The sequence below is a fragment of the Silurus aristotelis genome, assembly GCF_946808225.1.
Source record: "Silurus aristotelis genome assembly, chromosome: 13".
Taxonomy (NCBI): domain Eukaryota; kingdom Metazoa; phylum Chordata; class Actinopteri; order Siluriformes; family Siluridae; genus Silurus; species Silurus aristotelis.
The window spans coordinates 21,789,215-21,814,879 of NC_139586.1; the positions used below are offsets into that span (position 1 = coordinate 21,789,215).

The following is a 25,665-nucleotide window of genomic DNA, read 5'->3' on the forward strand; positions in this document are numbered from 1 at the left end:
ATTATTATTATTATTATTATTGTTGTTGTTGTTGTTGTTGATTTTTACAAGCAATGATACATGTGGATTAAGCAAGCAAATGTGGGCAAAGCTATTTAAATTATTCAGCTTTGCAATTTTTGTGACCCCAAAGCTTGGCTTCCAAACATTTATTTGAGAAATCCGTATTTATCATTATTTCTACAGTTACATTTGTGCATTTATAATGCTAATCTTTACATAAAGTAAAAAAAACTAAACAAAGCAATCTTCCTTGCAAAAGTCTTGTTGGTATAATCTGCAAAAGATTTTCATGTGAACTTGATACATAATATTTTATGCATGTAGAAATAGCAGTAGTGCAAACAGCATTCATATGTTCACATACACACTGTGTAATCTTGTGCCTGAAGTTAAAAGCGATATTCACTAAATACCAGAACAGAGGTTTTCAATGATTCTAAATGACACACAAAGTTAAACTGACAAAATACTTTTTTGGGAAAAAAAAAATCTGGCTTGGTTCTGACCCTTATTAAGATATGTTTTTCCAATAATCTGTTGCCTAATATTCCAAACTACTAACTAATCTAGAAAATCCAGAATTTGTACACAAAATAGACCTTTCAGTAGGTCTGAAGTCTAAATTTGAGGAACAGTAGTGTTTGGGGGGTTAGATAAACAGAAAAACGTGCCCATTTTTATTGTAAAATTCCAACACTAATGAAACATATCAGATGAAACTATGTTAAATAAATTGTGGCAGGTATAAATGTGATTCCCAGTAACACTTGTGAATAATTCTGATATCCATTTGAAAAATAAATGAATGAAAGGGAAGTTCCTCTAGTGACCCCATTTGTAAATGAAGTGGCCCCACATGGGTATGTATGGGGAAGATAAGCATTCCCTTTACTGGCATGTAAACTAAACAGTGCCAGCGATGTTATTATTATTCTTTTTTTTTTACAAATGGCTATTAAATATTTGCCGTGTTTCGATGTGAATCAAAGTAACTGCAAGGTCCAAGGTTTTCGATTTTTTGTAATTGTCATGTGGACCAGCAGGTATCTAATAAGCCAAGATTAATTAGATTTTTTCAGTCTGGGACCATCGTCAGAGGATGGACAAGCAGACATGGCACAGAAGACAGCACATTTATTCCCTGTTTTGGTGCTATGTGAACACTGAAAGCACTTACAGAAATAGTAATAGAATTTGTCACTGCAGGATAGATAAATGGAAGTATTAGTTACAAAGCAGGCCCTCCGTCAGCAGACACAGCTCAGAGATACTTTGCAAATTCACATTGTCAAGTACTATAAGTTAAACACACTCACACACCATGAGATTGTCAAATTGAGTTCTGGCATATTTGTCATAACAGTAGGCAGACTACCTTAGCATCGTCATCATGCCACCAACTCTCTCTAGCTACAACTCACTCAAAGCTCAATTCATTATATGCTCACCCTACATCAACCCTTGACAGGCTCTCAGCACATGCAGATCCCTCCAACAACTGTGCTGGGAACATGGTCCAATATGGGAATGAAGCGAAGCAAGGTTTCCATAACAGACCCCAAAACAGCCACGGCAGGGGCACAGAGAATCCCTACAGTAATAGTCATCACGACAGAGGCGTTTAACAACCAGAAAAGTCTGGCATATCTGGACTTGCCTAATAGACTGAAGAAATTATACAATCTTAATGCTATGTGCTGGAGATTTCATTCGGCTTTGCATTAAGCATTAATAACAGATGGCTTTCACATTATTTCGTGGTTACATCTATAACTGTATATTCAATTACACTGAATATTAGAGATCGACTAATTCATCAGTTTTGCATATTAATCGGCAATCCATACAGATAGTTTTTCTGGGTTGCGCTATACAGCACGAGAGCGGCCCCTAGAGTCAAATCACTGATGCCATGTGCTGTTTATTTTAAGTGTTTTTTTTCTTCATTTGGGACTGTTTACTTTGTTTTTCATTTTGAATGCATATCTTTTATTTTCCTCAATATTTATTAATATAATTAATATATATTCATATTTATTACATTTAGCACATTTTCATGATTCAGTACTGTTTTTGTGTGTGTTATGTTTGTTTTTTCTAATCCAGTATTCATTTTAAAAACTTTTGGTTGATTAATTGGTTATTGGCAAGTACGATTCAACCTAGCTATCGGTAACAGTAAAATCCACTATCGGTTGACCTCTACACAGCATTACTGGTTTATTTTGGTAAAAAAAACAAAAACACAAGATGGAACAAGAAGGACAAGTGTCACAGGTAATCACAACCAATAGTTACGCCAATTATGCCAACATTAAAGAAGAAGAAGAAGAAGAAGAAGAAGAAGAAGAAGAAGAAGAAGAAGAAGAAGACTGTGCCTTTATTTATCACAGTCAAATTCAACAAGATGACATTTTTCCCTCCATTCTCCCATTTAATGTCAAAATTACATGCAGCTCTTGACTTGTTTCTGTGATTTTATGCATTAGGCAGCATTCATTGGATGATCAAATAATTGCATTAGTAACTGCAGATATACATGTTTTCACTACAGTTATCCATAAAACATCTGAAATAACTAACTGTTTCAAAAACTTTTTTAATGTGCCTATTTTACTTTAAACGCTTTTATAATTTGCTAGCATAGGAAAAGAATATCAGCTGCATTTACCTGAGAACACATAAAACCAAGTTGGCTAATTAGATTTGCTGCTAATTGAGCATCAGCAGTTGGTATTACAGTGTTGCATACAATATTTTGCTGAACTTATCCAACAGACAAAATACTTTATGTGAAAAGGCTAATACTTTCTACTTCTCTTTTGCCCAAGCCAATATTGCGTATCCAGTCCTACGATCTACAAATACAGTGCATATTTTAACGGTCCACAGTTGTTATCACTAGATGCCTTTAGTATTAGCATAGTCCCACTGTTAAAACAATGATGTGCCAAAAACAAATGAAACAAAAATAAAAAAAAAACCCTCTGTGGTAGAAACAATCCTCTGCAGATCATGTCAGAAATTTTTTTTTATGTTATCAGTAGCTTTTTCTATATAGTTTCAGAACAAGCCATTAAATAGCTGCATCAGGGTTTTCTAAAGAGAGTAATCTACTTTGCATTTTGGATCTTGCCGAAACATTTTTAATTACCGTACAATGTACCATGTTCCCCTCTAAAGTAAGTGAAATGTGTGTAAAGGAAAGATTACGGTGCACATCCCTAATGCTTACCTGATCATCATAGCGATATGTGAGATACTGCTCTCCTGTTGTGTCCTCCAGAAAGCTTCCTTGGGGTGAGAGAGCAAACTCAGGCAAGAAGTATGCACTCTGAGAATGACTTGATTCTGCCTGTAGAACAAAGCAAACCATTAGAGTCACATTAATAGTTTGCACGGGTATAGCGCATGCTTCTCTGTGCAAACACATCTGGTTTTACTAACCAAACCCTTTATACTAAAACAGTATTACAAACATTTACACACATAAAAGTTGCTTGGTACATTTTACATTGCCCATTTTATCAAAAGGGACCCAGTAGGGATAATGTTATACTGACTTGTCGCACATCTTTCGCATCATCTCTCAGTCTTTCCCTACCGAATTATTCACGGGACTTTTACTGGAATACCACTGAATAGATAAACACCCCCATGAGCACCAATGAACTGGAAATCTCAGAGCACTGTTCTTTGGTCAAAAACAATAATTAAGTTCCAGAGGACAATGGACAATTAACACAAATGGTCAACAAATACACTTTAAAATCTCACTAATACTGCTTCATCTAATGCATTCCAGTGCCATATACACTACCATATCACTAACAATATATTACTAAGAGTTTTCAAACCTATAAAAAGACATAAAACAAGGTATAGCTGTTCATTGATGGTTTAAGGTGGTTTCACTTGACATGTAGGGCAACAGATTTATAGAGTACATTGTGTACTAGTAAGTGTAAATTTAGGCTTAGATAACTGATAAGACAACTTTTGAACGAGTTCAAGAAAAGAAAATCTTACTAGATATTGGATGTAACTAATAAAATAATATCTTGGGAATCATCTGACCAATACTTTTCTAAGTGTCTTCAAGCCAATAGTACCTGACAATGCTGAAGTTCTAGCTTAGTGCAATTCCTATTTTATTTACTCCAGTCTATCAGGTTAATTCGCCGGATTAGGTGTGATTACAGAGTGACAGAAATAAACTTTGCAGGAATGTAGGTGCAGAAACAAGGTTGAGGATCACTGTATTAAACAAATAGGCTTTATCAGCTATGGGTTTGTGCCACTGGGCACAGCTTTTGATTTACAATCTCATAAGAATTAAATTCAATCTAATATGCAAGTTGCATTAAAACCTGTAAGTGCTAAAAATTTGACAAAAAACAGGAAGTGCAAGTATGGAGTTAGAGATAATGCAGTAAACGCGTGACAGCATCATGGAACTTTATTGCCAGACAGTATTTGGAATATAAATTGTAAAATGATTCCCAACACGCTTCAAGGACACAGAAAATCAATTGTCTGTGCAAGTGGCTTCAACCTGATATCAGCGCTACATAAAAATACGCATACGTATTTACTCCAAAGCAATAAATACAGTATTATAAAGCTCCTCTGGTCATGGTGAAGAAAAACTTGAGTTGGAGTATTAATCTGATTCACTTGGCCGAATCGGGTGCAGTTCTTCAGTCTTTTAAATCGTTAAACGTCATCAGGTAACCGCAATATGCAGCTTAAAACGGATTTCTCAACTCATCCAGCACAGCACCTGCGTAGGAACCGGATCTCCTTTGGCCTAAACAAACATTTGCATTTATTAATTCATGCAGAAGCCCATTTTGCTCAATGGGTCGCCTCGAACGGATTCAGTGCTGAGACAAAAACAATCCCAGAGCCGCCCGATCGTGCCAGAGCGGAAATTCCGCCTCACGCAAAAGACTTTACTCACAAAAAAGCTTAGCAGCAACACACACTCAAAGCACAAGTCCTCAATCATGGCAGCAGTTTTCAAGCACAATGAACTCACTGTACTAAATTCACAGTGGGTCGGGGATTAGCGAAATAGGCTAGCAACACTCTTATAAACAATTTGTGATGGTTTCGAAGGTTAACGAATTACTATGGAATCTCAATAGTTGTTTTTCTCGCCATTTTTGAAGGGAACATATTTGGAAATGGGAATCCTGCATCTCAGAGTCAACTCTTTGTATAGGGGTAGAGATAGAGTTAAGAGAAACGGTGCCTTGGAATAAATTTACAGCAAATATGCGACTGCTGACTTTTAAAGGCACTTGCTTTTATCAGCAACAGTCAATTCTATACTGACAGGCCTGCATTAACAGCCTGCTGTGTGTGCATGTATGTGTATGTGTGTAAGGAGAGAGGTTAAGACCCCTCTAGAACTTAAGAGGAAGAGGCTCAGCCACCTCTGCGGATGGAAACAAAATTAAAGTATGTGTGTGTGCGTGAGTGTGTCATGCGCCTACCACTTTTAAAAACTCCATCTTATAGGCCGTATATCTTATGTCTATGACTTTCTCTTTCACACACCTGCTTTCTTTTCGCCTGGACCGTCCCTCAGCCTAAACAAGTCTACTCAATGACCTCTTGCTCCAAAATTCCCTTAAGTACCCCACCATCTGTCTGTACTCTTAAACACACACACACACACCCTCAGACACACAAAATGTCCTCACTAAAAAGTGACCCAGGTTTTGGGTGCTGCGATCAAGGACTCAAGGGAAGGCAATCTTCCTCACCTACCGTATTTATCCTCTGTGAGCTATAGAGGAGCCAGGCGGCCCACACAGAGCGATAATAGACAGAGAGACAACAAATGCGCCAGTGTGCAAGGAGATAAAACAGGCCAGTATAGACATAAGCAGAGAGCTAAAACCCACAGTAAACGCATCTGCAAATAAAATCAATATAGCCACAAAATAGCATCCATTTCATTAACCTAATATGGCTCAGAGACGGCGTCGGAAACAAACTCTAGCCAAAGACAATAAAATGTTCATTCAATTAGATTATTATTTAGGTTTTTCCAAGAATCTTTATTAGGATACAAATGTGTCTAAGGTGTCTAAGTACCCTCTTCACATTGATCCAGAAAGGCACACAAGTCAAAAAGTCAGGAGAAACAGCAATGATATCTAGGAACTTGAAGGAAAAAAAAGTAAGATAAAATATGACACATGGAGACAGTATTAGGAGAGCTCCTAAAAAAACTGTAATAGTGAACAGATAGTAAGTAAGACCTGCCAGCACCACAAAATCAACTGCACACACACACACACACTTACTAAATTATAGGACAAAATAACAGGTTGCTGGTTATACTGTAGATGATACTGTATTGTATATTTTCAAGGACAATGGTTGATTTTTGCAAGCAGAGGGTTCGATAACCACAAACTACAGTCTTTTGCAGGATTCTTCGGATAGTTAATGGTTCTTTGCTCCCAAAATTGTGGTCCTAGCAGTGTTGTAGGGTTTTACATTAAACCTTTTGGTATGCCCCAGAGAGTCAATTTAGCAGTTTTAGATCAAGCCTTTTTTTGTAGTTACATTCGATTTTAAGGTTAGAAATCTTGTCTTGCACAGTGCAGTAGTAGATTCTGCCTGTTTATAATGTTCAGAGTTTTTCTTCAGCATATTAAATTGCTCTGGAAATGCTGTTAAACCCAATTGTCCATGAAGAAGAAAGTTAATCCCTTGCTAAAGGGTGCCAGAACTGTGCCTGTGCAGGAAAATCCATTTCAACCAGCTAGCTAGCCAGCTACTCTACTAATTCAGGGCAATTTTGCTGGTTTGGCACAAAGAGTTTGCAATACATCCAAGAGAACTGGGTGTGTTTCAAATTTAATTGGAATAAAATTATAGATGATGGGCTTAAACCCATTATTTAAAATAGGACAGAAAGGTAATGTGTTTCCAATGTTTTTAAGCAGGTTGCCACATTCCATTGCATCTGCCCTCAAATCGAGCGCATGAACCCGTGACCATGTCCTGTCAGATGTCCGAAAACCAGGGATCTCATATATCTGAGCATGGGATAGAACAAGCTATCATTCTGTGTGCCAGTAGTGTACATAGTGATAAATACATAACAGAATTAGCTTTTTATCACCCATTCGTACTCAAAGCTGTATGCAGTAGACAGTAGTAAATCCTATACATTTACATTGATTATAAAACATATGAACCCAGACAGACTCCTGCTCATGCTGTATCACAGAGCTATCTACCCTCTTCCACATACATGAACCTAAACATACCTACGAATGGCTAGCGCTACTGTGTGAAGGGTGAGAGTATATGACATCTCTCACCCAGAGATCATGGTCAATTTTACTTCATTGCCTCCTACCAGTGGTGAAAAGTAATGAAGTAAATGTAATTTGTTCGTGTACATAAGTAGCTTTTTCGTGTATTTGTATTTTACTGAAGAATTTCTATTTGAGAAGACTTTTACTTTAACTTCACTACATTTCAAATTCGAATATCTTACTTTTACTCAACTACTTTATGCAAAATCAGTCATTCTATTATTATATTTGTGAGTGGATACAAACTGGTCAAGCACTCAGCAGGCCACCAATCAGGATAGAGCTGATTGTTTTGAACATGTTTTGTTTGCCGTTTGTTGGTTTCTACTTATCACCAACATACAGTTCAGTGTCAGTTCAAAAGACATCAGAACATTTTAGGAGAAATAAATGATGGAAGAAACTTCAAACTCTAACTTGCCACAACATCCGTGGTCTTATTTGCGTGATTTTTTTGTAAGTAGTTGAAAAGAAAATTTTGGGCTCATGATATTTGATTTGATATCGATCAGTGTTTGACTCATTAATATCATTCTATTAATAAATTGGTTCACTAAGAGTAACATTAAAATCTTTTTAAGAGTTGATTAAGTGAAGAGTCTTGTGACATAATTGATAATATGAACATGATAGCCATAATAAAACATATTATTTGGATACTTAAGTACATTTGAATGCTTTGAGTACTTTTACTCAATTGAAAGTTCACAGGGAGCACTTTTACTTTTATTGGAGTTTTATTCTACTTACTTTATCTTAAGTACATGATTTGTGTACTTTGTCCAAGACCTTTGTCCTAATCATGTATAGGTGTAACATAATTAGGATTTGAACTCTGTTTGGGAACCATGATTGGGATCTCCTCTCAATAAAGTAAAAGCTTTTTAACATTTCACATTACAGTTATGTGTGGAATAATGTGCCCAATAATATTTTTAAAACTCTGCAATACTAACCAATACCTTTATCTTCTGTTGTAGTAATAAATGCCCTAAATTGTAATGTCCTGCAGCATGAGCGAACTGAATACAAGCAAGGCATGTCATTATACAGCTGATCGCTGGTTGAGAAATGCCAGACCTGTCACAAATTTCTAACTGAATTGAAACTAAAGACCCTGGAGACTTAAGTCTGCCTGGGAATGGTGTAGAAGGGTTTTGTTGAGCTCTCCAAAAGTGGGGCAGAGTCTGACATCAATTGCAATGGGTGAAAAAAAAAAAGAAGTCTAATGATGAGTCACTCTCAGCAAAGAGGTTTCTCAAAGTCTCCAAGCAAGCCATCATTCTAATGAATCATTAAATGTGCCTTTTAAATGCTTGCAATTTATATTCATCTGACACCTGTGAGCAAATCATTAGCAAAATAATCAGTAATTACTATTAATTATATACACATGACAAAAAGTGGGATGGAAGCGTCTCAGTTAACTGCAATTACGCTTTTATATCACTAGGGCTTTATACAAGTGGCTAGGTTTAAATGCACAGTTCATGCACAAATCTTCACATTTATGGAATTTGGCAGATCGACTTACATTGACCTTATTCATACAACTGAGCAGAAGGGATTGAGGTCCTTGCTCAGAGTCCCAGGAGTGGCAGCTTGGTGTGGCTGGGATTAAAACTCAAAACCTTCGGATCCAAAGTCCAATGCCTAAACCTATAGCTTACAACCTCCTCAAACATACAGTACATCTGCTGCCAGGAAGTATTACACAGGACGGTAAAACCATGGCAGGTAAACAGAAGGAGGATATGGCAAACGATTTTCCCCCGAGTTTCAGGTCCAAAACTATTACGTATGCAAAGATTTCACTTTAGTTTTCATTTCCTTCAGGAATTTGGGCTTAAACTCTGTCTGACCCCTGCAAGCTTTAGAAAAGATGGCCTCTTTTCAGAGATGGCAAAAGTACACACATCCTTCACTTAAGTAGAAGTACAGATACTTATGTTTTAAAAGACTCGAGTAAAAGTTGAAGTACTGACTATACTATTTCACTCAAGTTAAAGTAAAGAATTTTGGGCTCTAACATGTATTTCAGTACAAAGTAGTCATTACTACTACCTGTTTTCATGTCACATTGGTAACTGGACCTTACATCATATTAATATATTAATACAAAAGTATTTAAAATGTTGTTATCTAATGAATGGATCCAGGCCGAGCAACCACCATATAGAACACAAGCAGAGCAAAGATGATGATGATCAGGTGATCAGGAATGTCTCTGTTCTCAGTCATGTTTACATCACTGACTCCCTCATCCACGTACGCCCCATACTTCCTGTTGCCTTCTGCCTTGCTTATTGTTTACTTCATAGGCAATGCATATGTGGTGTGTGAGAGCCAGGAAATGATACACCAGTGGTAGATTCAAGAAGCAATGACAAAAAAATAGGTTAATGGGCTAAAAAAAATGAGAATATACAGATATTTGTGTATGAAATGTAATAAATGAAAGTAAAAGCTTGTCCAAAAACATGAATAGTAAAGTGCATATACCAGAAAAATCAGTACCGTAACGAAGTATTACTTCCCATCTCTACCCCTTTCTCCTCGATCAAGCTTGTGTCATGCCGTATTGATAACCGATAGAATCCGAGGCAGTGAACCAGTTTTTATTTAGCCCAGCATTGCACCAACTCATTACACAAGGTTACTGGCATTTACAACAGCAGGCACAGGTGCGTCTATTTTACACACCGCCTTGCTCTAAGTTTCAGCGAGCTCTCGATTAGGAAACTATGGTCGCATTGTCTGTGTCAAGCCACACAGCCAAGCGCTGAGTCGACATCCATGGCACGAATCCTTGTTGCGAAGATGAGATGTGAAAGGCTCCGCTTTGCCCAGAAGAATGTCTTGATTCTTTTAGAAAGAGCTACGCCCAATAAAATCAAGACAGTCCTGGCAGCACTTAGGCCTTATGTAACCCAGCATGCTTTTCTTTCACCAGTTACGGCTGCTCCTGAGTCGGAGTTCTTAAAGGACAGATTGACTATGATTAACATGAACAGTAGAGAGAGAGCATGAGAATTTATGTCATCAGTTATCAAAAATGAATAAAAATGTTACTCAGTTGATCCTTATTATTTAAGAATACATCATTTAAAACAGGCAAATTCATTGTTGAACTGTGTGGGAAATCCTCATATGAGACTTCAATATATCTGAATATGCTATTGTTTTATTTATTTGTCAAGTTGTATGCATTCTGTGTAAGATGTCAATTGTCTACTTTAATCATCATCTAATGTTGACTTCATTAGTACAGTATATGTCCTAAACATACCCCACATTTCAGCACCCATTTTAGTATATCTTCTAAAGAGACAATACTACAGATATGAAAATTGGATATATTTTAGAGTAGTCAATGTGCAGCGTGAAGAGCAGTATAGATTTACTCTCCTCTAAAAATAACTGAACATACAGCCATTATTGTCTAAATAGGTGAAATCTATCTTTGAAATCTTTATGAAATAGGATACAACTGGAGCTGATACAACCTCTAAATGCCACAGGATCCTTGCATGGTCGGCATCTTCTAACTTCATGAGGTTGGAACAAGTCCATATATACATACTGTTTACAAACTTTTCTTAAAAAGCACTTGCGTCATTGGGAAGCAAATTCTCATGAAAAATAGAAAAGGAAAATCAAAAAAGCAAGAAAGTAATAATGGCAATTGATTAAGGCCTTATTTTATTTTATTTATTTAATGTTTATTTCTTTATTAATTTTGGGGCACAGCAAAAGGCAGGCAGACAAAAGGTCAATTAATTAGAACTTCCATAATTCTTTTGAAGATCACACTAAATCAACTACCAGTGAACATGGCTGACACTGGATTTAAAGAATGTCATCTTGAAACCAAAGAAATATTTAATAATAAGTGATCTTGACAATAGCAAAATCAGAATTTAAATCATATTGTACAGTACACTCAACTTAATATATTCCATGAACACACACACACACACACTCACACACACACACACACACACACACACACACACACACACACACACACACACACACACACACACACACATTCTAAATACAACTTCACAGTTAGCTCCCTGAAGCAATTAATAGCCACTTAAAGAAGTCTGCATTCTTAAACCCATCCAAGGTACCATCACTGCAAAAGATCAGTATGATGAGAAGTGTCAGTGATGATTTCAAGAGCAGGCAGTGTTGGCCTGAATTTGTCTTTCAGAGTAGCAAATTTGGGGGTGTTTTTTCTTTTTTTTATTCTTCTCCTTTTTATGTATAAAAAAATCTTAAACTTGCATACAAATATCCATAATCAATATGTGACCTTTAACTCTCTTCTTCTTCTTCTTCTTTTTTTTTCGGATGCTCCCATTAGGGGTCGCCACAGCGGATCATCCGTCTTCATACCCCCCTGTCCTCTACATCTGCCTCTTTGAAACCAACTACCTGCATATCTTCCCTCACCACATCCATAAACCTCCTCCTTGGCCTTCCTCTTTTACTCCTTCCTGGTGGCTCCATCCTCAGCATTCTTCTACCGATATACCCCATGTCCTTCCTTTGCACATGTCCAAACCATCTCAATCTCTCTCTCATGTTGTCCTCAAAACGTTCTCCTCATCGATGCACTTTGCTCAAAAACAAAACTTTCATGCAATAGCTCTATCCTTGATCCTTGAGCTGCTGGAAAATCATGAGTGGTTACTTAAGTATGAGATCACTGTTAATTTGTTCTCTTAATAAAGGCCATTGTTAGCAAGATCACTGTTCTCATAGTAAGAATAAAACTATTGTGTCAACTAACTATTTAGCACCTTGCAAAGCACAAATATTTGATTTTCAGCGTAGTTAATGTGTCTCAGAAGATAGGAATCATCTTTTAGATGCTTAGAAAAAGACATGCTACTTTTTATAATGATTGTCACATGCCAGCCTAAACCTGAACGTACTTTGCAAAACAAACCAAAACAAAATCAACTGTCTTATATTGCTCAGCACTTCCCTCATTAATGTCAGATTGCTTTTGCATGTCAGCCAAACCACACCCTGGTTTGTTCGATATCATGCCAAGAATTTTGATTCGGTTTGTGTGGAGAGTTTTTCAACCCACACATGATCAGTGTTTGTCTGAAAGTGTTCTTCTACAATTTAAATCAATCTCTGTGAAAACTCAGGTGAAGGTTCCCCTTCAAATCTGAAAATATTGAGATAATTGGAAAGCATTTAAGTGCATAAATCAATAAAGAGCTGTTCCAAAAATGCCAAAAATAATATTATCAATATATTTTGCTTTATTTTTGTAGCACCTTCTCCCATGTATTTTAGAACGAAAAAGAACAAGAGAAGCAACACACAGGCCGAACTGTCACTACGAATCACTGCTAACTCGCTGTATCAACAGCAGGAGTGTTCAAGGATAATGCAGCTGAGGAATTCTGGGACGTGCCGTACAGTCCTGGGGGTGAAGTGGGGGTCACGTGAAGTAAGCTCCTGTCAACAGCTGCTCTTTGTCTGTTTGTCACTGTAGTAAATAATGATCACAGCTTTTACTCTCTAGAAACAAAAGCTGTGTGAAGTCTTTATTCGGCATCGTTTAGAGGACAATTCTATCATCATGCTGCTCACATCACAAGTATGATGAAGAGGAGAACAAATCCTGGATGAAGGGTGGGTGAATTTAATGATGGGAAATGATGCTTGACAATCTCTGACTAGTTTAACAGTTTCAAGAGCAATTTCATCCTAAATGAAGATAAAAAAAAAAAATAGAGAAGGTTCACTCTGTCTAATCACCTGGAAAGACTGTAGTCACTTAATGAAGGCAAAGGCGAATGCTAGTGGAGATATTTTATTGAAAATTGCAAATGTTACACACTAAGACAAAAAAAAAAACCAAACAGAAATTAAATAAAGAAACATAACCTTAGCTGGATGTAGACCATAAAATACAACAGCCATGAGAGACAAATATGAGACAAACTAAGGGGTTATGAGGTGAGACTTGAGTGCTTATTAACTCTAAATGTGAAACAGGTGCAGAAATTGAGACATGGTTCAGTGGTTGATAAGAAGTGTAGTCCCTGAACATAATCCTGACATTCGACTAGTGTAGAAAGAAATCAGATCGGAAAATCTTTCATCATTCTGTGTTATTTCACCTACAAACCACTGGGATTGGTTTCACAAACATCCAAAACAATGTCTTCTTTATAATGATGTCTTCCATCTTTGAAAGACAGGACAGCCCGGTTATCATTCTATATACAGTAATATATTGTAAATTAATCACCCTAATTATTAAAATTTACTCATTCACATAAGTGTATCCTATATTGATCATGATGTCATGAAGAACCATGAGTTTATTCACTTGAAACCTGCTACAAACTGGGTGGCCTACTTTATAGGGGACTGTAAATCCGAGAAAGCTTGTTTATACTTTGTAATTTCATCATTTGAAATTCAATTGAAAAGGTGTTGTTTATAAGAGAGATGTGCTTATCCAAGCAACATGGGCAGGTGGAACTCAATTCATGCAATGGCACTAAGCAGTTGAGGCTTAAGGAACTGTGAGCAGTGAGAGTGACACATAAAGTATCAGAAGAAAAAAAAAATTCACTTTACAGAAGTGCAGAGGTAAAACAATTATGCTGGATTGTTGACAATTGGGCAAAATAATCACTTTTGAAGTTCTAATTGGCTGACTTTGGTAGTTCATAATTTCAGAACAAACACTTGACATCCAAATTATAAAGAACACCAGTACACCTGCAATCAGCCAATCATGTAGCAAGACTTAAATGAAATAACAGTTTATTCACACCAAGTGCCAGTGAGTTTGGACATATTACTGGCTATAGGTAAAGTTTTAATGTAAAATGTATTAAAACTTCACACTGGCATACATACATACATACATACATACATACATACATACATACATACATACATACATACATACATACTTTAGTTTTACTTAGTTTGGGATTCTGAAGATGCTACATCTGATGATGTTCATCATGCATGTGAATCATATATATTTACATTTCACTGCAAGTTGTATTCTGTATATATCTATGTTTGTGACAAATACAATTTGAATCTTGAAAATCTTAAATAGGGCTGTGTTAATAGTTGACGTTAAACAATGTATTGTGAGCCACATGCATGCTCTTTTTGTTTATATGCAACAAAATAGATAAAAGTCAAAAAATACAGATGAATTGGAAAGTAAATCAATTTAATAAAATTCTTTAGACAAATTGAACATTTTTAAAATGGCAACTAGACTGCAGCTAATTCAAACCATCGTCACCATACAACAACCTCTCACAGTTTCTTCCTCATAACATCTAAGGGAGTTTTTCCTTGCCACAGTCGCCATGCCTTGCTCATCAGGGATAAATACACATCGTTCACCTTAAATCTTAAATTCTGTAAAGCTGCTTTGAGACAAGATCTGTAATAAATTTGACCTGACAACAAGACAATGACCCAAAGCATACACCCAAGCTCTGTAAGTGTTATTTAGAGAGCAACCAGTCAGCTGAGGTGTTATCGATCGTGGAATGCCCTGCCCAATCACTGCACCTATATCCTGTTGAACTGTTACGGGAAGAACTGGATCGCCAGTTCATAAAGAAATCTCCAACTAGTAAAGAACACATTTGGCAAGTTTTACAAAAGGTCATGGCACAGTGTTTCAACTGAAAGTCTGGAAAGTGTGGAGAGTCTGCTATTCATGCTAAGGAAGGATTTTTCAATGAAAATTAGGTTTAACATTGGGGACATTTACATATGTGTTTGGTCAAAGTAAATCTTTATACCGTTAAATAATGTAGTTTGTTGCATAAAATCAAAATGAACATGTTTGTGTTTCTAGAAAACAATTAAAAAATAAGTGTTTCCAAACTTTTTGACAGGCACTGCACATATATTATTGCTGAATAAGTTTTTTTTTACTGAATGTGAAAAATGAAAACAGAAATTATGGCAAATAGTGAAAAAGTAAGTGAGCACCTTTATGTGTTAGCTTTCACAGAACTTTCTCTCATATGAATAAATCATCAAACACATCTGTGTTTTTTTTATCTCACATATTCCTGTCTTAAGCTCTTATTCTAATTCTCAACTGAGAGCTGTTGGAATTAGCACTTAGATCCTAATAGAGCTGTTCACAATCTCACCACTAAAAATGGCAAAAAATAAATTGTGATTAATGTTAGAGGATAAATATATCAGTATGTGTAAATGTAAATAAAACAAAATTCAGTAGCAGTACACGGAGAAAATGGAGAGCAAAGTGAAAATGCATTGTTTATAGGAGAGATGCCTTTATCCAAGCAACTAGGGAGGGTGGAATTCAATTTATACAATGTCACTAAGCTGATGTTTTTTTTTTATAGTGTTTCAACCTTAATAGTATTTGAACTCACAATTCCCTGGTTAGATGTGCAGATGTAAAGTGACTATACTGGAACATTTAAAAAAGTTCAGGTGATGTTTTTTATGTCCAATTTTGGTTATTCCATATCCCTGCTTTTGGAGCATATCTACCTCAAGTTTTAACATGTGCTTTCTGGGATACTTTTCTGTTCACCATGCTTGCAAGAAGTGGTATTTTGAATTATAGCAGACTTTACCTCTTTAGCACTTTCAGCTTGAACCAGTCTGGCCATTCTCTTCTGACCTCAAGTTGTTGGTGATCCATTTACATTTCATTTACAATGATGGCATTTGGTGGACACGCTTATCTAGAGCGACTTACATTTATCTCATTCATACAGCTGAGTAGCTATGCGGTTAAGCGCCTTGCTCAGGGGCCCAGGAGTGGAAGCTTGGTCTGGCTAGAGATTGAACTCATAACCTTTGAATCCAATATACTGAGCTACAACCTCCCCTGATCCAGTAAAGACTGGGTGTGAGGTGGGAATGAGAAAAAAAAATACACCATACACACACGCATTCACACACAGCCAGTCGATTTACCAGCATGGATTTGGTAGGTGGACAGATACCAGAGACCCAGAAGAACCCTATAAACATATCCACTACTTTTAAGTATGAATAAAAGTCAATGAAGGACCTCTAAAATGTATCTATGATTCATACTGTATGTAAATCAGAATAAGTGAGGTTAGAGCTTTGGCCCTCATCAGTGTATGTTGAAATCCTGCGACTAAAACAGAGCGAAACAATATGTAAAAAAATCTTGTACAAGAATATTAGCATGCAGCTTATAAGAGCGTATAAATGTCAACAGCAGGTTCCTGACCCAGATACAGTACAGCACTGCAGCAGTCACACAGTGTTTGCTTGAAAACTCACAGCAAGTTTGGTCTGAAAGGAAAAATGAAGAGTTTCATGCAAAGAGCTCCAGAGCTGTTAAGAGCATGGATGCAGGAGGAGTTAAGAGAAGAGAGAGTACATAGTAGGGCGAACGATGGAGTGAGAAGGCGGAAGGGGAAGAAAGCTAGGGGATCTCGTCTAGTTGATTAGCTGTGGCGAGGGTGCAGATCGGCAGCATGTCTGTTTACAGCTGACCGCAGTGAATAGCCACACTGTACCTAGGTATGAAAGAGCCTTTCAGAACACAACTCTACGAGAGAGCGAGAGAGAGAGAGAGAGAGAGAGAGAGAGAGAGAGAGAGAGAGAGAGAGAGAGAGAGAGACCAAGACCATATTGCTGGATGAGGGCTTGTGGCAAGAGCAGATAAGTGATCTTTTCACTTTTGTCTAAGGGTGCTTTCAGTTATGCAGCATTCGTTCCATTTTTTCAATTAAACCCTGGTGTGGTTCTCCCTCAGTACGTTTCATTTGGAAAGATGAGAGCACTGAGATCACACTAGGTCGAGGACAACTGGTCAGAGACCATGTGAAATAGATGGTTTTAGTTAGCTTCCAAACAAACTCAGGCACCATGAGGAAAACATAGAGCGTATTATGAGTTTCAGGAAACCGCTGCTTAAAAATCCAGCTTAGCCTAACAATCAACCAGCTGCCAAACCTCAGACCAATCTGGTTAATCTGGTAGGCCATCTTTGTCAGCTTTTATATCGTAGTGTGTTTAAGATTTAGCTAATTTGATCAATGCGTGTCAATGTAGCACTATGTACCCAAAATGTAAAATGATCCAAACTTGAGCTGCATCACTACAGGGATATAATGTTAGACTTATAAAGCAGCAGTGGAGGACAGAAACAAAGTAAATGTGATTTGTTAATGTACTTCAGTAGGATTTTTGGGAATCTCGACTTTCCTGAAGTATTTCCATCTGGGGAGTCTTTTTCTTTAACTTCACTACATTTTAAAGTGAAATATTTTACTTTTTACTTAACTACATTTTGCTAAATCAGTCGTTCCATTTTTTTTTTTTTTTTTTGAGTGGATAAAAATCTACTGAGGGCATACACACAATTCAGTGTCAGTTCAACAGCAAGCAGAACATTTTGTGAGAAATAAATGATGGATAAAAAAATTCCTGATTCTAACTTGCCACAACACCCACGGCCTTATTTGTGAGATTTTTTTAAGTAGTTGAAAAGAAGGTTTTGGGCTCATGATAATTTGAATAGATATCAATCAGTGTTTGATTCATTAATTATCATTCTATGAATAGATTGGTGTGTTAAGAGTAACATCAGAGTCTTTTCACATAAACTGAGTTAATTAAGTCTTGTGACAAAAATGATAATAGCACATTATAGCCAAAGTAAATCATGGCACTTTGGATACTTAAGCAAATATTTTTACCTTTACTCAATTAAAAGTTTAAACGGAGCACTTTTACTTTCACTGGAATATTATTTTTCCTAGTGTATCACATGGTCTGTGTACTTCGTCCACCACTGTAAAGTAGCTACTAAACACTTAGCATTGCATAGGCATAGCTGACTTTCCACCTGTTGTAATAGTTTCCTACTATAGCACTGCCAGCGCAATATATTAAGCAACACTCAACAGTTTAGATCCTTATACAAACAAAACAGCTTGCATTCATGGGAAAATAAAATAGGATGGTGTAATTAACAGGCTACTTGTGCGTGTAATGTGATTTACAATCTCTTACAGGTGGATGACATCAGAGCTGGCCGATTAGGAATGAACCAAAAAGAGGGATAATGTTTTATACTGTTGCAACATGACTCCCAACATGGCTTGTGTTTATTATAGGTTCAGTTCAGGTCAATTAATTTTGAGTAAAGTTTAATTCAGGTTTACTATCGCACTTTTATACAAAAGACATAGTCAGAGAGCAGCTTTACAGAAATCTGGATATAGATTTGCTGTAGATCCCTACTGAGTAAGCGAGAGGCAATCACAGCAAGAAAAACTCCCTCAGAAAATCTACATTACAGGAAGAAATCTTGAGAGGAACCAGACTTAAACGTGACCCCATCGTCTTTTGTGTGACAGACGGTGTGATAAATTATGAGCACAGGAAATTCTTGTTTACAATTAGAGAAATATTTCTTAGGTACAAATGTTAGCTAGAAATGAATGACATCTGGTTGCTGTATAGCTGCTAGTGTGAATGCAGGCTAGTACATGGAGAAGCTGTAGAATCAGCATAAGGTTGAGAGCACTCTCTCTTGCAGATAATGTAGAAGGTCAATCAGAGTGCACTACAAGCACACAGAGTTCATTCCAGTTCTCCTGTTCCCTTGAAGCTAAGTGCACTGGAAATCAAGCCAGGCCAGAATGTAGAGACCGGAGGCAGATAGAGCAAAAGAGAATGTCGTGGCAAATGGAGATAAATTTTTTTTTAAGAAAAGCAGATAGTACTGTTAAAAAAATATATAATGAAGTGGATCTTGAAGCATATGTGAATGTCAGCCAAATATGATTGCACTCTGAAGCAAATCAAGTAAAAGTACCCATTGATTATAGAGTGCAAAGTAGGCAAAGCGATATAGACTGAAACAGGGCAAAGCAGAATGCACTCTGAGGATTCGGCAGCAAAGTAAATCCAAGTGAACACTGATGAGTCCTGAACCACTGTTCACAATTACAAGCTACTAATCAACAGGTGATAATTTAACTAATATATACATACTGTACGCAACATGACAACATTAGCAACAAGCTGCAATTGCACCTTAATTGATCACAATGCCGAATGTGTACTATATTAAAAATGTTAATATTTACGTTCAGTCTCTCAAACTTTACATAACAATAACATTGAGCATATATGTTGTAGAAAAAGACAAAGTGATTTGAATTTATATTTTTTAAAAACCCTGTAAAATTAGATTATTTGCAAGAGCAGGCTATACCTTATTTTGTGTACTACTTAAAACTTATTCCTTAGAGATTTTTTTATCATTCCGTGCCTATTTTTCAAAAGTTTTTAATTCATATATGAATTAAGTTCACTTAAAGAACCCTGGAGTAGATAGAAAAGAACTCTATATTTTGCTATAACATCACCAGAGCTAGTTACGGGCATGAACGCAACACTTGGTCTAAGAGTTTTTTTTTTTTTTTTTTTTATGTAAATTAGGACAAGGTATAAAGCAACAAATCCATATCATTAACCTGAATGGTTCCTTTCGGACCAATCCTATAGTACCTGTGTTCCCCAACTCACAAGTTTAATTCCCACCTGCAGTTAGTTAGCATTTGAGTGGTCTCTAAACATCCACAAAGTGAATCAAAGTCAGACTAAGTGGAGACTGATGCTGAGGCACCCTGAGGCTTGTGAAGTCAGAACAAATGAAGTACACTGTGAAAGGCTAATGTGTAGTTACAACTTAAATTAAATACACTCTTAAGTACATGAATAGCAAAGACTGTCTTTCACACCCCTGCATTCTTATGTGTTGCATCTTTTTTGCTATTTCCATTGCCCAAAGCTGATGCATGTGGGATTTATTAAGACTCATTTTCAAAAAAGACTTCAGCACGTTACTGTATCAAACTCACACATTCAGTCCTGTGATTATGCAGAATACAAAATCTGTGCGATTTGCAAGTACAAGTAGATGTGTGTGGTGGAAGAGTGGATTCAAAAAAGCTCAGACCTGGTGCAGGTTAAAAGGGTAATGGGTTAAGGTTAAAGCTTAAGAAGACAACATAAATTTCAGATGGAGACCATTATCACGCCCCAAAGTCCTGTATATTTTATTACTTCATTTTTATTTAAAAATCATGCCAAAATTTCAAACAACTGATTAATTGCTAATTATAATTACACTAAGCACAACAATTACAATTAGCTTCATGCTGACTTCATTCAAATGTAACCCTTTTCTTAAAATTGGAAAATTTGCACTATTGCTGATTTTGACAATTGACATTTGTGTTGAAAGTCTTGCATGTTTCCAGTTCACTGAAATCAGTGTCGTTTGAGCAGATCCTCTTGCTGAAATCAAAGAGAAGCTAATGAGAGGTGCTGAGGGAAAAAAAAGAAAAGAAAGGGCTTCATATGGCCACTGTGGCTTTATACCTTAATTCTTCAGCAGTGCTCACATTTCACACAGAGAAACAAAAATAAACCCAATCAGTGAACTTCCTTTCTGAAAGGTGGAGCATGGCTTTAGCAGATTCACTGAGTGGTCCATTAACCCTTTAGAGGGCTGAATGCTCTATCGATTCATTTAAGCATGTGATGAGCTCATTTAAAAGACTTTCTATTTTCTTTTCATTTTCTTGTTTATGATGATTTTGCTTGTAATTTGCTAAAACACTTCACACAAGATGTCCATCACATGCCACCATGCACACACACACACACACACACACACACACACACACACACACACACACACACACACACACACACACACACACACACACAATCAACCAAAAAGCAACCTGTCAAGAAAACAGTACATTATTATAACAATAAAGTGATTTTTACCTGCCAGGTTTTGACCTTCTGCATCTTGGAATGACTTTTTTTTCACATTCTTATTTATATAATATTTGTCAAGTTTAATACATACTGATGCAATTTAAATATTAAAAATAACTGGGGGGGGGGGGGTATTTCAATTCAGTTTTACTTGCATTGCACGTTTAACAATGGACATTACCAATCAGTCCCTAAACATTTATCCCTAATGAGTGGCAAGAAAAAACTCCCTGAAATGGTATGATGAAGAAAATTTCAGAGGAACCACACTCTCAGCCATCCTTGTTCTTATTTAAATAAAAAATAAAGCATTGAAACATTTTTAATTACTAGAAAAATGTAAATAATTTTCAATATCATGTCAGTTATAAAGTGTCAATTGTAACTTATTTAAAATGGGTTTTGTAATGAAGTGCATATATATATATATATATATATATATATATATATATATATATATATATATATATATATATATATATATATATATATATATATATAAATAATTTTTATTTATTTATTTTTTTTCTAAAATATTAAAATCACTACTAAGATTACTTTTGAAGTTAATAGTACTAATAATAATATGATTGTAAAAATGAGCAAAAACAAGTACCCTCTATTTTCCACATTAGCATAAAATTAAATCAATCTTTCTATTAGCAGAAATCCTGTAAATAAAAACCTCTAAAGCACCTTTATTAAAAAGTGAACAAGAATTGAATACAAGCTTGTCATTTTGACCCTGTTAACAAAATTCATGAAATTGAGAATAAAAATAAACGATTTTAGTTTACATTTAATCAGTTGCAGTGCGCTAGCTACTATTTACACAGAGGTTACATTTATATAGATAAATCTTATTAGATAAACATTTTAAAGTGGTGAAAATGGGAGGAACTTGTTTCTATGCTGTTTCAGTGAACTGCTGGAAGTATTAAGAAGCACTTTATATGTAGAGCTTATTTCTGTGTACAGGACTGTTGTTTTAGTTCACCCCACATTAGTGGCTATTTCTGTGTGACTCTTTTGTTTTAGTCCTTGAGTCCAGAATGTCAGTAAACACACACACACACACACACACACACACACACACACACACACACACAGAGAGAGAGAGAGAGAGAGAGAGAGAGAGAGAGAGAGAGAGAGAGAGAGAGAGAGAGAGAGAGAGAGAGAGAGAGAGAGAGAGAGAGAGCCCTTGCCTATTCCTGTAGACTGTAGTTGGGTATATGGAACCAGTCTGTGTTCTACATGTGTCAGCTGTTCAAACAGGTTATAGCTCACACTCTCTCTGTGTGCTCACAAAAAACAAGGCCTGACATTTTTGTGTAACACACACACACACACACACACACACACACACACACACACACACAATAAACATAGCATATGTAGAGTAAAAGCAAGAAATTACAAGATCACTATGTCATTTCTAACATCAAAACTAACAAAGTGATCTAATGATTGGAGTGCCATTTGTTATGGACTGATATTACCTTTGCAAATACGTATGCAGAGTAAAGTTTAAAGACCTTAAAAATATTGGCAAACTGTCTTCCCATCAGCCTATGTATATATTTCAGATAAACATTTGTCAAGTTACATACTCTATTTAACTATAAGTGACTGTAAACATGTTTAATGTAAGGTGTTTTTATTAAGTTGTGAATCTATTTAACATTCCATGCTTAAAACATCTTTTAGCTTGAACCATCCATTAGTAGAAGAAGAAGAACCTTTATTTGTCACATACACATTACAGCACAGTGAGTCTTTTCTTCAGAAGCTGAAGTCAGAGCCCAGAGTCAGCCGTTAGACAGCGCCACTGAAACACTTAGGGCTCAGGGTTATACCTGAACACATCCAGTATATTCCGACCAAATATATGCAATATTCCTTAAGTCACATGTTCAACCAGAAAATGCAACATCTAGGTGTCAAAATGATTAAAAAAAGATCTAATTTGTGAATCCACTTGATGTGTGTATGCCACGTGTGAATGCTTGTTAACCACATTTTGTGTTTGCTTATTCCATGCAAAACTATTTTTACACAATGAAAAGTCTATAAACACAAGTAAAACTGGCAAAAAAATGTGTATTCAAATAAAAATAGTGTGTATTTAATATTATGGTTCTATATTTAATAGGTTATTATTATTATCCAAATAAGGTTTTTTTTTCTTTTCTTTTCTTTTTTTTTGTCTTTTTTTTATTTCATTCATTTCATTTCTAATTCAAAATTAGATTTCTAGAAAAATCTAGCATGGATATTTTTCCTTGTATACTAACCCTCTCTGCTCTCTCTGTACCATAAGGCTGACAAGGCTTACCTAACAAGCTAGGATATTCAAAGGAAAAATTTACACTATACACTGTAGTATATACAGTATGTGGCAAAAAAAACCTATTCTTCCTATTGAGGGAGCACTGTACATGAGGTGGGAAAAAAGACCCCTAGAAACCAATCCATTGCAGGGCAGCATGCACACATAATGTACATTTATGCAACTCAGTGTAGTTTTTTTTCCAAATGGGAGAAAACCATAGAACCTGGTGGAAACCCATGTAAAACATAGAACATGTAAACCCTGCATGCACAGAGACAGTAACCTGAAAAATCAAGGATACTGCTTCTAGTGTACTAGGTAAAATGTATCTTACAATCACGACAAAACTATACTGCTCTGTTTTACTAGAATTACAGAATACTTTCTTATACTGATCACCATTTTTAAGACTCCTGTGTAGGCTAGGCCAGGTTTTGACTTGTGCAGGCTAGGCCAGGTTTTGACTATTTTCACCCTATCAGAACGCATTTCCATCTTAAGTCAGGGACTACCTGTATAACTAATAGAAATAAATTACTTTTACATTAAGGAGTAGGCTGTCAACACAGACATATACATTATTTTCAGCAGTTACAGTACATAAAGCCTGTTCTGTTTTTAAAGAGAGCACAAAGACATGGATCTCAGAAAATCCAATCATTCTCAAATTGGATTTTTATAAATGTTTGGAACAGAAAGTAAACTGCGGAACCGAGATAACACCGTGACAGATTAGGCAATCATTGTGATTTAAAGTAAGTAAATGCATTAGCCCTGTTCTTGAAAATAGCTGTAAAAAAATTTAATAATAAAGACCAGGTCAGCTTGGCAATGGTTTCCCCAAAAGAAAGAGACGGATCAGATTGTCCTTTAAGCCGTAAGCGTCTCTGAAAAGAACTAAACTATGATGAAAAGCAATCAGGCATGAAGCTAATCCAACATTTGCTCTCCCTCTTTACCTGAAGGTAGAGACTCAGGAAATAGAGCACAGTAAATTGTCTCTTAATAAAAAAAATGCATGGATTCCTGTTTTCTTGTTCTTGATTCTTCGTCTGATAATGAACTGACACTGAAATTGCGTTTGAGAACACAAACACTACAATGAGCACTGATAAACAATGATCTGTAGGAAGGGCTTAAAAATCACATTTATAATGAGAGATGATGCAAACTTTATTCTGGTTGACAAAATATGAATCCTTGAACACTTATCTGCACAGGGATACTAATCTGGATCGACCCCAGGGTTACTGAGACGATCAACATCAGGCTTTCGGTTTTCTCGCCTGAGAGCGTCTCGCTTGTAAAAAGAGAGAGACAGACCTGGCTCTGATCAGGGCCCTTAAGATCATAAAGATCCTTGAAAACGCAAAACAATGGAATGCAATCAGGCATGAAGCTAATCCAACATCTGCTTTTCATAAGGACCGAACCAAGCCAAGCGTGAATTAAAGTTTCAAAATCCAATCTGCCCTGATCTGCCATCATCAGCCATGGACTCAGTCACCCTTGTGACTTCTCCCTTCCATCCTTCGAGAGGTTTTGGTGAAGACGGAGTGAAGTCTCTGACTTCCAAAAACCATTCTGATCCCATGTGCTTTACATAGATGGTAGAAATCTAATCTATAAGTATAAAAAGAGCTCAGCTAGTCAGACATCACAGATCAATGATATGTCGGTGTACTAACTAGAGGCGTGAGGATTTTGTATACCTGATGATAATCATAATCATCGTCTCATATAGTCATTTTGTTTTGTGCTGATATCATCAGTAATGTTGGATTTCATTTCATATAAATTACACAGTGCTGATGAAATTTTCATGTGATAAGAATTGGTTATAATATAGTTTATTAGGGTGTAGAAAATGAGTGATTATTTTTTTTTTTTTTTACATTTTATTAATTCATATTCGGCAAACACTGATTTGTCAAAGTGGATCCAGAGATTGTATTGGGGTAGCAGTAGTTCAATGATTAAGGCTCTGGTTTCCTGGTCAGAAGGTCACATTTTGAACACCCTCTCTGACCCTATGCTCTGACCCCAAATCCTACCAAATTTGGATGTTCCAAACAAAAACAAAAAAAAAAAACACCTTGCTGTAATGTATTGGTGACAAACACTTCAGAT

General features: G+C 36.2%; 1 protein-coding gene and 1 long non-coding RNA gene across 2 annotated transcripts in view; both read right to left on the reverse strand.

Annotated features, from left to right (window-relative positions):
* The window catches only part of adamtsl3 (ADAMTS-like 3), a 208,775-nt gene that overhangs the window by 178,084 nt on the left and 5,026 nt on the right, over positions 1–25,665 (reverse strand). The window contains exon 3 of the mRNA XM_083558990.1: positions 3,239–3,358. Within this exon, the coding sequence (XP_083415116.1) occupies positions 3,239–3,358 (120 nt within the window). The remainder of the gene's footprint in view (positions 1–3,238; positions 3,359–25,665) is intronic.
* LOC310736134 lies at positions 7,826–10,215 on the reverse strand. Its single transcript, XR_014536472.1, has 2 exons — positions 9,896–10,215; positions 7,826–9,756 (listed from the first exon to the last, which is right to left on the reverse strand). It is a non-coding gene; the product is annotated as an uncharacterized lncRNA (long non-coding RNA).